This window comes from Balaenoptera physalus (genome assembly GCF_965194825.1).
Source record: "Balaenoptera physalus genome assembly, chromosome: 4".
Lineage (NCBI taxonomy): Eukaryota > Metazoa > Chordata > Mammalia > Artiodactyla > Balaenopteridae > Balaenoptera > Balaenoptera physalus.
This window is the reverse complement of record NC_138891.1, coordinates 17,125,867-17,140,276: the sequence shown is the minus strand read 5'-3', so window position 1 is coordinate 17,140,276 and position 14,410 is coordinate 17,125,867. Positions and strand designations below refer to the sequence as shown.

At 54.4% G+C, this 14,410-nt stretch overlaps 1 protein-coding gene across 1 annotated transcript in view; it reads left to right on the top strand.

The window, feature by feature from the left end:
* The window catches only part of SLCO2A1 (solute carrier organic anion transporter family member 2A1), a 77,962-nt gene extending 65,528 nt beyond the window's left edge, over positions 1–12,434 (top strand). Inside the window, exons 10-14 of the mRNA XM_082460672.1 lie at positions 970–1,135; positions 3,445–3,608; positions 6,924–6,988; positions 9,485–9,608; positions 10,442–12,434. Of these exons, the coding sequence (XP_082316798.1) occupies positions 970–1,135; positions 3,445–3,608; positions 6,924–6,988; positions 9,485–9,608; positions 10,442–10,562 (640 nt within the window). The 3' untranslated portion in view covers positions 10,563–12,434. The remainder of the gene's footprint in view (positions 1–969; positions 1,136–3,444; positions 3,609–6,923; positions 6,989–9,484; positions 9,609–10,441) is intronic.
* The last annotated feature ends 1,976 nt before the right edge of the window (positions 12,435–14,410 follow it).

The following is a 14,410-nucleotide window of genomic DNA, read 5'->3' as shown; positions in this document are numbered from 1 at the left end:
TTGGAGATGCCATACTTTTCAGCCTTGGTGTTTTCTCTTTCTCTTTGAAAGAAACTCTCCTGTCTCTGGTGGATATGAGGGAAGGGAGTGTCACTCAGGATGTCACTCACCCCCCACCCCCTGGTTTGTACTGGTCTTCTGGCTGTGGATTGAGAGAGACCGAGAAGGTTTTTACTTGGAGTTTAGCACGGGGCTTTGTCATCAGACCAGGTCCTAGTTCTGGCACTGTTCTATACTGGCTGGGGAAAGTTACTTAACTTATCTAATCTTCAGGTTCCTCATTCACAAAAGGAGCACCACTAATTCTAGACTTACTGTGATGGCGCATGAAAAGCCCTCGGGCACAGTGCCTGGAGCATGAGAGATGCCCATTAACTAGGATTAGTATAATTACTTTAGCAAAGCTCTGAACTGTGGTTTATCAGCCCCAATCTGGACCCTCCCCTAAGAAGATCAGGAATATCAGATATGGTAAGACTGGTGAGATCAGCCAGTGAAATCCCTTGGTTGAAGCTCAGGGGAATGGAGTGACCTGGGTGCTGGCTACGTATACCCAGAGACGGGAGCCATCTAGACCCTGGATTGCCTCAAGGGGCCTCAGCCCGAGCTCAGATGAAAGAGAAGGGAAGGGAAGTTATTGCCTGTGACTTTCCCATAGCATCTGCCATCTCTCTCATCAGAGTCCTGACTGGTTGGCTGTCTCGACCCCTTCTGAAGTGGGGGATTTGCCAACCACGCATTTCCAACGACTAGTAGTTTGGGCTCCTACTAGCAGAAGAAGTAGAGGTGCCATGCCAAATTCACTGTTGGCTCCAATAGACATAATTCAGATCCCTGGGTGGCACTGGCCCAAGACAAACAGAGACGCACAGGCACACTAACCAGGCGGGGAACTCACGCTGGGCTGGAGTGGAGAGGTTTTCCTTTGGTCTTGCTTTGTTTGATTCCCATTTCCTGTTTTGCTGGCAGCACATCAAGTTCTATACATCCACAGCCTCCCGCCTGCCGCAGGGACTGCTCATGCCCAGATTCCGCCTTCCACCCGGTCTGTGGAGACGATGGGGTTGAGTACCTCTCCCCTTGCCATGCTGGCTGCAGTGAAATCAACGTCAGCTCTATAGTCTCCAAGCAACCGGTAAGGGCCGGAGGGGCGCCGGGCCACTGCCGAGTGTGTGCCCCTGCAGCCGGCTCCTCCACTCGGGATGGGCAGGGCCCCACCCCTCTCATTCCCAGCATCCTGGCCTCTGGGCCACACCCACCCTCTCTCCACCTCCCCTTCCCTAGGGTCATGACCAGATGCCTACAGCCTAAAGTCAATTAAAGATGGGCCGATGTCCAACAAATTCACATTCCTGAGGCCTAACAATGCTCAGAGCAGAAACAAGCCAGAGCACTCCTTCAGCTGAGGCCTGCCAGTCTCACCCTGACGGATCCTAATGGGCCTGTCTGCGTCCTGGCAGTGTTGCAAAGCCACATGGACTGGCCCAGATAAATCGAGGGCAGTGGGCCTCTGTAATGTGCACCTGGAAGCTTAGAGCCGGAAGTAGTGATAGAGGACATTTGGTTCAATCCCTCTCGACACTCAGCTATGGCCACACAACTGGCTTGAAGGCTGCAGCTATTTAGGGGCAGATCTGAGACTAGAACTCAGGGTGCTGCCTCAGCCTGGGGCATGTCTGTGCAAGGCCAGGTATCTCCCAGCCACAGCCTCCCACTCAGGTAGCCCACACTCACCAGGCTAACTTGGTGAGGTCCTGCCCAGCCCTCAGAGCACTACGGCTCCCAGCCTCCCAGGATCAGACCGCAGCAAACCAAGTCCAGTCGTCTGTGCGGTTATTCAGCAAATACTTAGTGAACAACAGACACAGCCACGGGTGCTGAGTATTCAGGGGGGAACCCATCAGCCCAGGTGCCTGCCCTCATGAGTTTGTATTCTACCAAATAAATGCACAAGGGAGTTTTAGAAAGTAACCCATGCCATGAAGAGACTTAATGGGACAGAGAATGCCTGGGGGCCTCCCTGAGGAGGTGACATTAGAACTGAACCACCAGAAGAAGAAAACGCTATGAAGACCTGGGAGCGAAGCAAACAGAATGCAACTGCAAGGCCCCAGGGCATGAATGAGCTGGCACAGGAGAAAAGAGAGAAGGCCAGGGCTGCCGCGGATTGAGGAGAAGTGTCACACCCTGCTCGGCCAGGGAGCAGGCAGGGGTCAGGTTAGGATTTGGATGTTCTTTTTCCTAAGAGCGCTGGGAAGTCTTTGCAGTTCCCCTGAGGATGCCCTAAGGAGAGGATGCATCTTATTCCTTTAAGCCTGTGTGGAGGGCACAGGCAAGGCTAGACCAATTTACCATCCTCCCCTGAGAGGACAGGACAAGGCTGCTTCCACAGCCAGCTCTGCGGGCAGAGGAGCGTGGTTCTCAGGCAGCAGGAGGACAAAGAACTTGGACAAGATGCTCTCTCAGTTGCTTTCTAGTCGGAGGAGCCTGTGGTGGCTTCTGTGGTTTTCTTATCTTTATTTACTTACCTCTGACTCATCTATTTCCAGAAATAATCTTGACAGGTTTCCAATAACAGCACAAGCACATCAAGACCAAAATCCATTAGCATAATATCAAGAAAAAATAGCAAATTATAAGGAAAAGTATCTATGTTTAAAAAAATCCAGACTGAGGGAGGTAGCAGCAACACTGCATATAACTTAATTATGAGCTTCCTAGTAGCCAAAGTAAAGAGGGTACATAGTTCCAATGCCTAGTAGAAGGAAGCATACCAGCTCATTAGTTCTAATCTTGACCCTATAACTACTTTGACACTTACAGTAATTGGACCATAGGCTGGTCTATCAGACAATGTGAGAGAAAAGGTGAAGGCCACCTGACAGGCAGTGGCCACCAAGGAGAGCTGTACAACAGTGTTGAGCCGTATGGATTCACAGACTTGAGACAGAGACCTTTGCAGACAGGAAGAATTCCTCTCAGGCAGAAAGTACAGTAGATTCCTCTGGGTTCCCACTGCTATCTCCTCCTATTTTTATCTTCCTTTAACGTCCCTGCAGTAAACACACAAACAGCAAAAACAGTAACCCACAAAAGCACTGCTGCTCCAGAGGAGGGCCCTCCCAGGCCCCGGTCCCCACTGAGTGGGCCGTGCCTGGCAGTGGAATCCTACATATCCCGACGCGGGTGTAACTGCGGGAAGAGCCCAGCCCACGCTGGACAACTGGTTTTGGTGAAGATGGTTTCTGTTGCCCAAATAGTGGTCAGAGGCAGGATCCATGGGGCACCTGAAACCCCCACCTGGTCTCCTGTCCAGCCTCTGCATCCAGCATCACCAGCTCCCCAGGGAGGGCAGAGGAGCGAGAGCTGGAGCAGGCATTTAGAGTATGCGGAGTCGAAATAATAACAGCAGGTTTCCCCCATTCCCCTCCCTCTCCTTCCAAGACCTACTTGAACTGCAGCTGCGTGAGAGGAGGATCCGCTTCAGCAAAGACGGGCCCCTGCCCCATCCCCTGCGCCCACTTCCTGCTCCCGGCCATCTTCCTCATCTCCTTTGTGGCGCTCATAGCCTGCATCTCCCACAACCCTCTCTACATGATGGTGCTGCGGTGAGTGCGCCTCTCCGTCCCCACGCTTCCCTCACTTCGTGCCCAGCTGCCCCCTTCTCAGCTCTCCTGCCTTTCGTGCCCCTCAGAGTCCTTGGACGTTCTTGGGGTGATTCAGGGAGATAATGCTGGTGCGCCAGTGGCGGAGGCTTCTGTGCCAGGCCTGTTGGGAGTCCCTACCTGCAGCCTCACTCCGTGTCTCACGGGGTCCCTGTGCCTCCATCCCGCACAGGGACCTGACGGCTGAGCCACGTGACCAAGCCAGGCTGCCTGACCGCACGCCTGTAGATTCACTTATCTTCAAGTCCTAAAAGAACTGAGAGGACGGAGGAGAATTCAGTTGGATACATAAAATCGGGGAAGGAAAATGAGGAAAGTTCCAGAGACAGAATGAGGGCCACGGAAAGGATGGAAATGAGAAAAGCGCAGTGTGCTAGGAGCCAGGTCAGAAGGGAAGGGCCAGCCAGGTGGGAGGGGAGGACAGAGGTATCCTGTTACAGCAGCACTGAGGTGCCCCTGAGGTGTGGACAGGGAATGACCTCCCTTCACCTCACCCTCGGCGAAGGAGAAAATAAGGTTTCAACCAAGTGGGCATAATTCACCCCCTGCCTGCCTCCCTCGTGTCCTCATCCGTCTGGCAAGCAGAGAGGGAAAAACACAGGATCTGGAAGCCCGGGGCCAGGGTCAAAGGCCCACTTCTGCCATGTACTGGCTGAAAGTCCTTGGGTGTTGCCCACCTCACCAAGTCTCAGTTTCCTCGCGGATGAAAGGGGGTTAATGATATTGACCTCGAAGGATTGGTGTCAGGGTTATATGGTAAATTGCTTTGTAAATACAAGGTGCTCTGCATATTGGTTAATGATTACTATTAACCAAATTATTGTTATTGCTATTACTGTTATCAGCTGGCTAGGTGGCAATGACCTAGTTTCCCCAGAAGACTAGGAGATGAGGAAGGGTCTGGGATTTTACCTTATTTACAAGTTAGCTTGCAAACTACCGAGCTCCTGTTTCTGTTACTCTTCCACAAGGATGCTGGCAGAGGCTGGGAGACTCCTGGGTCAAAGCCAAAGGACTTGGCTGCTCACAGCACAGCAAGCAGTGTGAACCTCATGTTGCCTCATTTATCCATGCCCCCCAAGTCCTGCTGGGTGACGTGGAGGGGCTCAGGTGTATGTTTCACCTGCAGTGGGTGTAGGTCACAGCTAAGGAACACTGAGCTTGGGAGAGCCACTGCTTATATAGACCAAGCCTGCTGCTGGTCTAGAAGATTTTACCTCATGCCTCAAGGTTGCTCGTTGCAGCCACAACCCTGGGAAATGGCCCACGAAGCGAACAGTCAGGACCTCGCCTTCTTAGCATTCGCCGCAAGACTGTGTAGGGATGCTTGGAGCACATTGCCTCCCAACACCACCCTCTCCTCCGCTGCTCCCCATCCGTGCATTCCAAGTACCCGTGCTTTCACCCGAGGCCCCTGAGTGGGCTTCCCTTCTTGCACCCCAAGTCAGATGGACCATGGTGGACCCAGTGATCCTGAGAAAGGGGTGTGGGTGGCCATGACGAGGAGGGGGAATAGGAAAAGGAAGTCCCTGAGCAGCGGAGAAGGGCATCCCTGTTAGATCACCTCCCACAGGACTGTCAAGCCCCAGGGATGGGGAAGTAGTGGAGGTAAAGCACCATTTCAACCACAGGGTGGGCTTTTCTAGAAAATCTCTGGTCAGGGGCTGGAGTGAAATTGGAGAAGAGGCCCCAGTATCCCAAAATGATTTAAAGATAAATCCCACTGGGAAAGATGAAAGAATGGATGCTGTGAGGTATGGAGAAGGTGAGGCTGAAAGATGGCATTGTGGGTGACCCAAACCTTACTTGTGTCAGTCGTGGCCTCCAGCCAGACATGGAAACACAGGCTGGGAGTGAAGGTTTGCCGAAAATGTATCAGGAAAGAGAGGTCAGAGAGCCAGGGTTAATTCGGGGCTGAAGGGGCAGAGAGTACAAGGAACTCAAAATCTCTATCAAAAGCCAACTTGGGGTTCCCAAGTCCCATTTAGCTGAGAAGCCAGGGGAGTCTGCCCAGGGATAAGGACCGAGACACGGAAGCATCTATTATGGGTTGGACCACTGAAGGGATCTATGGGCAATAAAGGGAGTGTCCATGAGATTGAGATTTGAGGCACTTCTCACTTGGGAGATCCTAGTGGGTGCCTCCCCGCTGCTTCACCCCAGTGGGTATTCTGAGAAGCTGAAAGAAGGTCCCTTTCCAGTTTGCTAGCAGAACTATGGAGGTAAAACAAGAGATGTTTGCAGAGATCTGGGGATTACTTCTGAGTTCCCTCCCTTGCTGGCCCCTCAGCCCCCGAATGCTTTCCCCCAGCCAGCTGCCACTCAGGAGTATGTGCACTCAGGGCACAGGGAAGCCTGGTGGCCCAGCTGGCCCGCCCCTGGCTCCCCACCTCGTGGAAGGGCATGTCCTCCCTCTGCTCCACGCCCAGCAGGGATGACAGGGCCTGGCAGGACCTCCCACAGACAGCCTCCCTCCTCTCTCGCTGAACCTCCTTCCTCAGCCAAGCACTTTTCTCCTCTTGAGAGAAGAAGGGTGGGGGCAGGACTGGCTGCATAATTTGCAGGACCCAGTGCAAAATGGAAATGCAAGGCTCCTGGTTCCAAAATTATTAAGAATTTCAAGCCAGCCACAGCAGAGCACGAAAGCAAACACGGGACCTTTCTGAGGGTGGGGCCCTGTGAGGCCACACAGGGCGCATGCCCACGAAGCCGGCCCAAAGTAGAGGATTCTTTTAGTTGCACACAGGAGCCGAAAGCCCAGGGGCACTAATTACACTTTGTATCAGGGCTGTCTTCTATTGCTGTAAACACCACAGGAGCTGTTCAGACCTGCAGCCATAAACACAGCCTTCAGTATCCTCTCCGCTCCCAGATGCTCTGCCCTTTGCTTCTTGAAGGGGGCTCTGGGCAGTCCAGAAAATCACAGAGACCAGTGGTTCTCAAACCTGAGTGTGCACAGAATCTCTTGGAGGGCTTCTTACAGCACAGATCGCTGGGCCCCATCCCCAGAGTGTCTGACTCTTCTTCTGAGGCAAGGCCTGAGAATCTGCCTTTCTAGTAAGTTCCCAGGGTGATGCTGCTGGTCCAGTGACCATGCTTTGAGGACCACTGAGAGGAGCAACTGGAGCTTGGGGCCCAGGTGAACCCAGTCAGGCCACGTGAGGGCAGGTTCCGATGTGCCCTGAGGCTGGCTGCCCCAGTGGAGGGAAGGCACAGCCCTGAGTCCTCCCACAGCTGATTTCCTGTTTGCCTTTTCAGCGTGGTGAACCAGGAGGAAAAGTCATTTGCCATCGGAGTACAGTTCTTGCTGATGCGTCTGCTGGGTAAGTGTCAGAGATGCCCCCTTCCTCGTGGCCCTAGATGAAAGGGACTCAGAGGGCTGTGGGGTGCAGGGTGGGGACGGGGAAAGCCCAGTCTCATCTCTGTCGTAAAGAGAAGCTGTACACAGTCAACACAACAGTAAATGCCAAATCCCATATGGGCGGTTTCCCCATCACTTGCGGTTAGGAAAGATTCCATCTATGGCATTAACACCAAATGAAATTACGTAAGAAAAAGGAAAAGTGGGTGCAGCTGAGAATGCCTAATAGAACATTGAAGGCAGGTATTTTTTCATCTCTCTCCAAGAATTCTCTGTAGAAACAAAACCTCGTGCTCCTGTCCCAACCAGAACAGCAGCGGAGCCCAGCCCTGGCTTCCTTTCCATTTGATAAAATCCACTCCTCCTACCTCTATTCGGCAAAGTGGGGCCCTCTGCCGGCCAACCCTGCCTGCTCTCGAGCAGCCCAGAACCCAGGAGGAAGGGAACTGCGCCCAGAGATCAGGACTGGCTACAGGAGGACGAGCTGCCTGCAGGCATCAGGGAACAGCCAGCTTGCCCTGCAGGTCCTTTCCCAGACTGCTCACGCTGGACTGTCCCTTCTGGACACCTCCAGGCACGAGATAAACACAGGGCACTAATATGGAGACCCTTGCAGTGAAGGTACACTAAGTAAAGGGACCGATTCCAGGACAGATTTACACTGAGTAAAGGGACCAGATAAAAGGACAGATTTATTGAAGACCCGGGGGCATGCACTGCAGCGGGGAATACGGTGACTGCAGTGGAGGGACTTCATTTGTGATCAAGGTGCACTTTCTGACCTTAAACGCTGAAATCCCTGCAGAGCCCATGGTGCATTATTACCCGGGAGTCTGATCTGCACTTCACCCCGTAGCAGCTTCCATGATCACGCTGGGGTGTGTGGGTGATGTCTCTCCTGGGCCTGCTGAGCAGGGGGCCCTCTCCGACCAAATCTGGGTGAGGTGTGGGATGATGAGGAGTGAACCAGTTTTTTCGGTGGGATTTCTCAGTCTCTGGCCACTTGCTCCTCTCGCCCCAGAAGCCCCCCTTCAGACTCTGCTCCTCTGGCCTATATTATAAGCATAAAGGACACAGGACACTGGGATCTATCCTGTCCTGGTGGCAGAGGTATGGTCGTCACCACAGTGCCTTTCCATTTATAATTTATCATTTATAACTTGCTCTGAAACCTCCACTGGGAAGGAAACCTTACATTCCGCCCAGCCCAACAGCAGCCAGGATGGACTCTGAAGAGCCCTGCCCTGCTTCTTCCAGCCACCGTGAAAACAGCCCCTCTCTTGAGGCTCAAAGCACCTGCTGCCTTTGTTTTTTCATTTGAGCTCAGATAATTCAATGTGGCCACCACAGATAGAAAACCCAGGCTGGAGGGATCCATTCATCACCTGAGAAGGCAATTCCACCCTGGGTAGAAAAAAGGACTTGGCAAGTTTCAAATTACCCACTGGGACTTGGTTGAAAATTTTTCTGGACTTTATTTCTATTCAGGGAACATCATTCAGGAAGGTCAGTCCTTGTGTCCAGTTTCCATCCCCTGTTCACCTGGACATTTGGGAGCCAGCAGGTCTGAATAGAGAGGCTGGTTCTTGAAGGTTCCCACCTCTGGGCAGAGCCACAAGCAGAAGACTGCCTTTTCTTTCCTCCAGAAGCAGCTTCCCACAGGGCCCAAAACAGAGTCTGAGAGGCATTTCAGAGTGGTTCTGAGAATGGGGTGGCCTGGCCCAGATGTGGATCCAGCCAAGCCCTTCCCCAGTCCAGTGACTGCCTAGAACTGTAGCTAAGGATGCGGGGCTCATCCGAATATTCAGCAGCCGTAGGGCGTGACCCCTGCTGGACCAGTTCTCACCACTCAGCTGTGGGGAAGTTCAGGGGGCCTGGGAGGTTCTGAGCAGCCAGGGTGTTGGGGGTCTGCTGGGGGTGTTGTCTAAGCCAGCAGGGCAGCTTCGTGTAGTGGAAGAATGTGGGATCTGAACCTCCAAAAACTAGGGTGCAAAGTCCAGCCCTAACCCCACTTGCCTATGCAAAGGTGAGCCAGCCAAGCCCACCTTCCTTCCCGTTAAAATGAGGACACCCACCCACCTCCAGGCTGCTGTGAGGACCCGAGGAGTTGGTGTCCTCAAGAGCCTCCTGCCACCCAGTGGAGCCTAGCAATCCCAAGTGTGGGAACTATGGTATCTGTCTGAGCAGGCCCACGCTGACATCTGTGACTCACTCTGCCCTGGAAGGATGGCTTAGGCCCCTTTTCTCTTCTAAGCCTCTGGTGAAAGAGTAATTCAGGCTTCACGGAAAGCTCTCCTGCTTTCCAAAGTCACTGTGGTTCCCAGGGTGGGGCAGAGCCGTGCTCATGCCCATGAGCCATGCAGGGGCACTTGGGGGCTCGCTCCCCACCCTGCCGGGCGCCTCTGCTGGCAGCTGCACGTGACCTGAGCTCTCTGAACTCTCTTCCCACTGACGCCAGCCTGGCTGCCATCTCCAGCCCTCTACGGCCTCACCATCGACTACTCCTGCATCCGCTGGGGCGCGCAGTGCTCTGGAAGGCGAGGGGCCTGCATCTACTATGACAACGACGCTCTCCGAGACAGGTGAGGGCCCGCACGACGTGCCAGGCCCCAGGCCCAAGCAGAGGCTGTCATCTGCTCCGGTGGCAACTGTGAGGCTCTCAGGCCTCCGAGGGAGAGGGCAGGAGGGGAGCTGCCTTGGGCAGGGAGCGGGGCCACCGGTGACCGGCATTTCAGGGCTCACAGAGAGCCGTCCAAGACTCAAGGGCTGCTCTGATGTGGCCCCCGTTCTGCAGTCCCCACTGGCCCTCGGCGGGCGGGAACAGCAGCAGAAAGAGGTTTTTCAAAGGGAGAGGCCGTGGCTGTGGGATGATGATGCCAGGCCAGCCTCCCACTGCTCAGAAGGAGGTGGCCCATCACGGCTCCTGGCAGAGGCCAAGGGCAGGCGGCACCCAGCTGCAGCACCACTGAGTTCGGCACCTCTTCCAGCCACCTCACCTGCTGCCTCATCCCACAGACAGAAACAGCAGGGAGAGTGGGCTTCAGGGGGCTGGATGGGATCTGGAAATGGCGTGGGAGTGGCATAGAAGGCCTGGAGAGGGGCAGACCAAGAGGGCAGCGGGAAGGTGCCCCCTCCTGGCTGTGCTGGGCAGCAGGACCCTCCAGGCGGCTGGGTCTGCAGTGTTTCTCTGTCCCTCCAGGGGGCGCCAGGGCAGGGACGAGAAGCACTGGACTGGGAGTCCCACATCTACTCCCTGGGAGGCTTGTGGTCTTGGGGATAAAAGGAATGAGGAGAGTGGCCCCACCTGGGTGGGCCCGGATCCTTCCCTGAGTGGTGAGGACACATGGCCCGGGCCACTGGGATGCTGGCCACAGAGCCTCCACACCCCTCACGGGTCCTGTCTCCTGCCCCACAGGTACCTGGGCCTGCAGGTGGGCTACAAGGCTCTGGGCATGCTGCTGCTCCTCTACATCAGCTGGCGGGTGAAGAAAAGCAAGGAGTACAACGTGCAGGAGAAGGCCGCCAGCCTCATCTGACAGGCGACCTCGCCGCCGCCCTGCTCCCGAGAGCGGCCCCTGCCCCACACCTGCCCACATTTACTAACTTTAACACGGCATCTCCTTTTCATTTCTTAAATAAGAAAGAAAACCCCACCACCATTTGCCTTCCCTGTCCCCTCCTCCCAGAGCACCCCAGGGTCCCTTGGGGCCGCTGTGCACCTGGGCGGGGGGGGGGCACAGAGCTGGAGGGCTGGGTCTTCCCTGGCCCCTTGGGAGGGGCCCCCAGAGGCCCAGGCTCATCCTGCGCAGTAGGGATGCTCACTGAGGCAGCCCTGCCCCCCCAGCCCCGTAGTGGGTGGTTTCCCAGGCGGAGAGACCTCTGGGTATCTGCCCAGAGGAAGAAGGGAGGGCTGAGCTCTTACTGGCCAGAACCAGGCTAGGGGAGGGGGAGGCTGGCTGCAGCCCCCTCTGCGTCCGGGTTCAGCACCAGCACAGAACCCAGGAGGGGCCGGCTCCCTTCCCTTCAGATCCTCGCTTCCTGCCCCGAGAGGCCACTTTGGAAGCTGCCCCATTGGGAAGTACGGCCAGCTGGTCCCCTCTCAGTTACCCAAGCTCAGGCGCCAGAGCTGGGACTGACACCCAAGGATGGGCCATCCAAATGCCGTTCACGCTAACTCTAGGCCCTTCGGTACACGGGTCTGTGCATGTTTATCTCTGTCTTTCTGGGGGTATATCTCGAACTAAGACTGCCACGCTGTGGTGAAGACCTGCGGCCAGCTGTGGATAGTCGTGATGCCCAGGCCCCACTCCACGGTGTGAGGACAGGGCTCGTCATCTCAGAGTGGCGGGAAGAACCCCTCCCCCACAAGCCTCCCCAGGCGCAGAGGAGGTGGCTTCACACGGGCTCCCTCGTCTGGACTTTAGCCTGTGTGTCGCGGAGTAAAGAGAGGCCGTCAGGGATGTCCGCAAAACAGGTGATGAAGCCCAGGGAATGTCAAAAGCTGCCAGGCTGCTCGGCCATCTGCAGCCCACAAAGTAGAGGCCCGAGAGGTTGACTGTCCTGGTCCTGAACACGCTCATCAGCATTTTCTCAGCCTCTTCTCACCGCCTCCAGAGGGCTGGGCACCTTCTCCGGACTTGGGCCGAGAGGCGCTGCTGCTGTGGGTGCAGGTTCAGAGTCAGAAGCCAGCAAGGGAGGCCTTTCATCCACAAGTACTTTATTTATTGGAGACCGGCTTTGTGCAAGGCGGCGCTGGTGCATGGTTCTCCCTGAGCTTCCCCGCCCTCCATCTACACTAAGGCCTCCTCCCAGAGTGGGCTCACTGGGCAGGGCTGGGGCTGCACAAGCAAGAACCCGGAGATTGTCAACAAGACCTTGACCGTCCACGCCCCATCGGACTGAGCCCGCTCCTGGCCTTTACCAAACAGGGAGCTGACTCGCCATGTCCTCTGGAGCAGCTGGACGTTGGTCGTGGCCACATGCAGATCTCTTAAGTGCCACTGCTCTTGGAAGACCCTTCCAGAAGCCACCTCCAGAAAGGCCTCATATGGTGGAATGTCAACAGCCACACTGCCATGGGACCGAAGTCTTTGTGAAAGCCACTGTCACAGACAGCCTGATTCCAAAGCCACCAGCTCTATTTCCACAGATCTCACTCTGGAAGGGAGGCTCCATGCAGCCTCAGGGGCCAGTTTTGGACCTTAAATGGTCCTGCTTGGAAAATGATTCCCTGCCACTAACCCTGGTCCTTCTCGCTGCCATTTAACCAAATTCTGAAGGCACTACCTTCAGCTGAGCTCATGAAAAATGAATGCCAACCTTCAGATTCTGGAAGATGGTTGCCCTCCCAAGCCTTTTTTCTATTATGATATTGCTATTAATATATTATAATTCTGCTGTTGATATAATTTGGTCATGAATTTGTACTGTCATGTGTATCTGCTAGAGAGCAGAAAGAACCTATACCTTCTGGCCAGAGGAGTTGCCCCTGCCCCAACCCTTGGGGGCCCAAGGCCATGGGGATGGGAGGTGATGCCACTCTAACCCATTGTCCTGGTACACAGCAGCAGCAGGTGCCTCTTGTCCCTTCAGTGAAGCTCTGCAGGTGACTGTCAAGACCCCACAGTGCTGGGCTCTCAGGAGCCCTGATCCCTGCCCTTGAGTTTATATGCAGAAGTGGGGTTGGACACGGACAGCTAAGTCCATGACACCAAAGAGAACTAATATCATAATCATCACCGATCACTTGGTCACAGCCAGTACGACTGGCCCACAGCAAACCTGCCAGCTGGGACTATAATGGTGTCACCTTCATTTCACTTCTGGTGCAAAGCTTAACAGGCTTCCTTAAGTGTTGGACTCTCATAGAGTGTGTTGTTAAAATGCAGATTCCCAGCCCTCTCCACCCAGCCCCAGAGGCCCTTTATATGGGGTTGAAGGGGGCCTGGGGGCAGTATTTTTAACTGGCCCCTCGTGTGAGGCTGGTGCGGATTGTTGTCAGACCCTGGGTGGTGGGTCATCAGAGCCTCAAGGATGCCCACTTACGCTTAGACCACTGAGAGACGGACCCACACTGGGCCTGTGGTCAGCTCAAAGGTGATGGGAGGAGGAAAAGGCTCCAATCAGGGGCTAGTGGACATAGAAAACAATGCAAGAGCCCACATTTATATTGGGTTCTACCAGTCCTAAGAGTGGAACTCTCCCTCTACAAGCTTGAGAGTGCAAAATATGTCACTGTCATTTCTTCATATTGGTTGTGTCTGACTTCAGGCCCTCATGTTGCTGACTGGCTGGAAATTCAACCTCAACCAGCCTTGAGTTTGGCTCTCAGAGCCATCTGCACGTCCTTGCGTCCTGCCACTGTGGGTCTTTGGTCCCTTCCCAGTCTGAGGCCTCCTAGAAGCCCTGCTTCTTCCCTGAGCCTGGAAACCCTGAAGAGACCAGATCCCAAGACTAGGGTCCTGTGTACCCCCAATGATGCTCCCCGTCCCCACATCCAGTCCTAGGAAGCCCGCCCCTCTGCTCCACTCCCTCTCCCAGCCCCTCAGGGGCTGAACGAAAAAGCCAGGAAAGGAAGCGTATGCAGGAACCTTTTTTATCCCATCCTTCCTTGAGCCTTCTTGGCACAGGAGAGGGAAAATGCAGTGAGAATTAAATGCCGTATCTCCATAAATTATCCTTTGGCCCACAGCCCTTTGGGGTGATCCTTACCATAGCCCCATGTTGGAGGCCAGACTGGTCTTAAGGCTCCATTTGAAGATGAGGAATCTGAAACCAAGGAAGTGACCATGTAGTCAACTTTATGTAAATAATAACAGGCTGTCCAGCCCTCTCTGTCTGCTCCAGCTCCCCTACTGAGTCAGTTTGTTACCTCGGAAGTTCACTAGCCCATGGGATGGAGGTGGGGGAATCTACTGAGGGCCAAGCATGGTAGGTAACAGAGGTGGAGAGAACCAGGTAACATTTCACTTACCCACCTTCTATTCAAGTAATAAGAACGTTACAACTGTTCATTAACCAGGGCCACGTCAGCCCTATAGCACCAGGAGTTAAAGGATAGTCACGGAGAAAAGAGACAAAGAGGAAAAGGCTTTCAAGAGAAAAGGCCTTGAGAGAGCTGCACACAGACAGACCTTCAAGGAGACACGCCCACCTGGTGATGGGTTAGCAGAGTCTCGCTTAGGAAACAAAGCCACGTTGTGATTTTCTCCAACTGCGTTCAAAGATGAAGAGATACAGTTAATCTGGGGGCTGAATCCAGTCACTATCAAATTAATATTAAAATATTATATTACAGATTCCCAGAGAGATTGACAGGGGCTGTGTGTGTGCGTGTGTGTGTGAAAGAGAGAGAGAGAGACAGAGAGCAAGAAAGAGAGAAAGA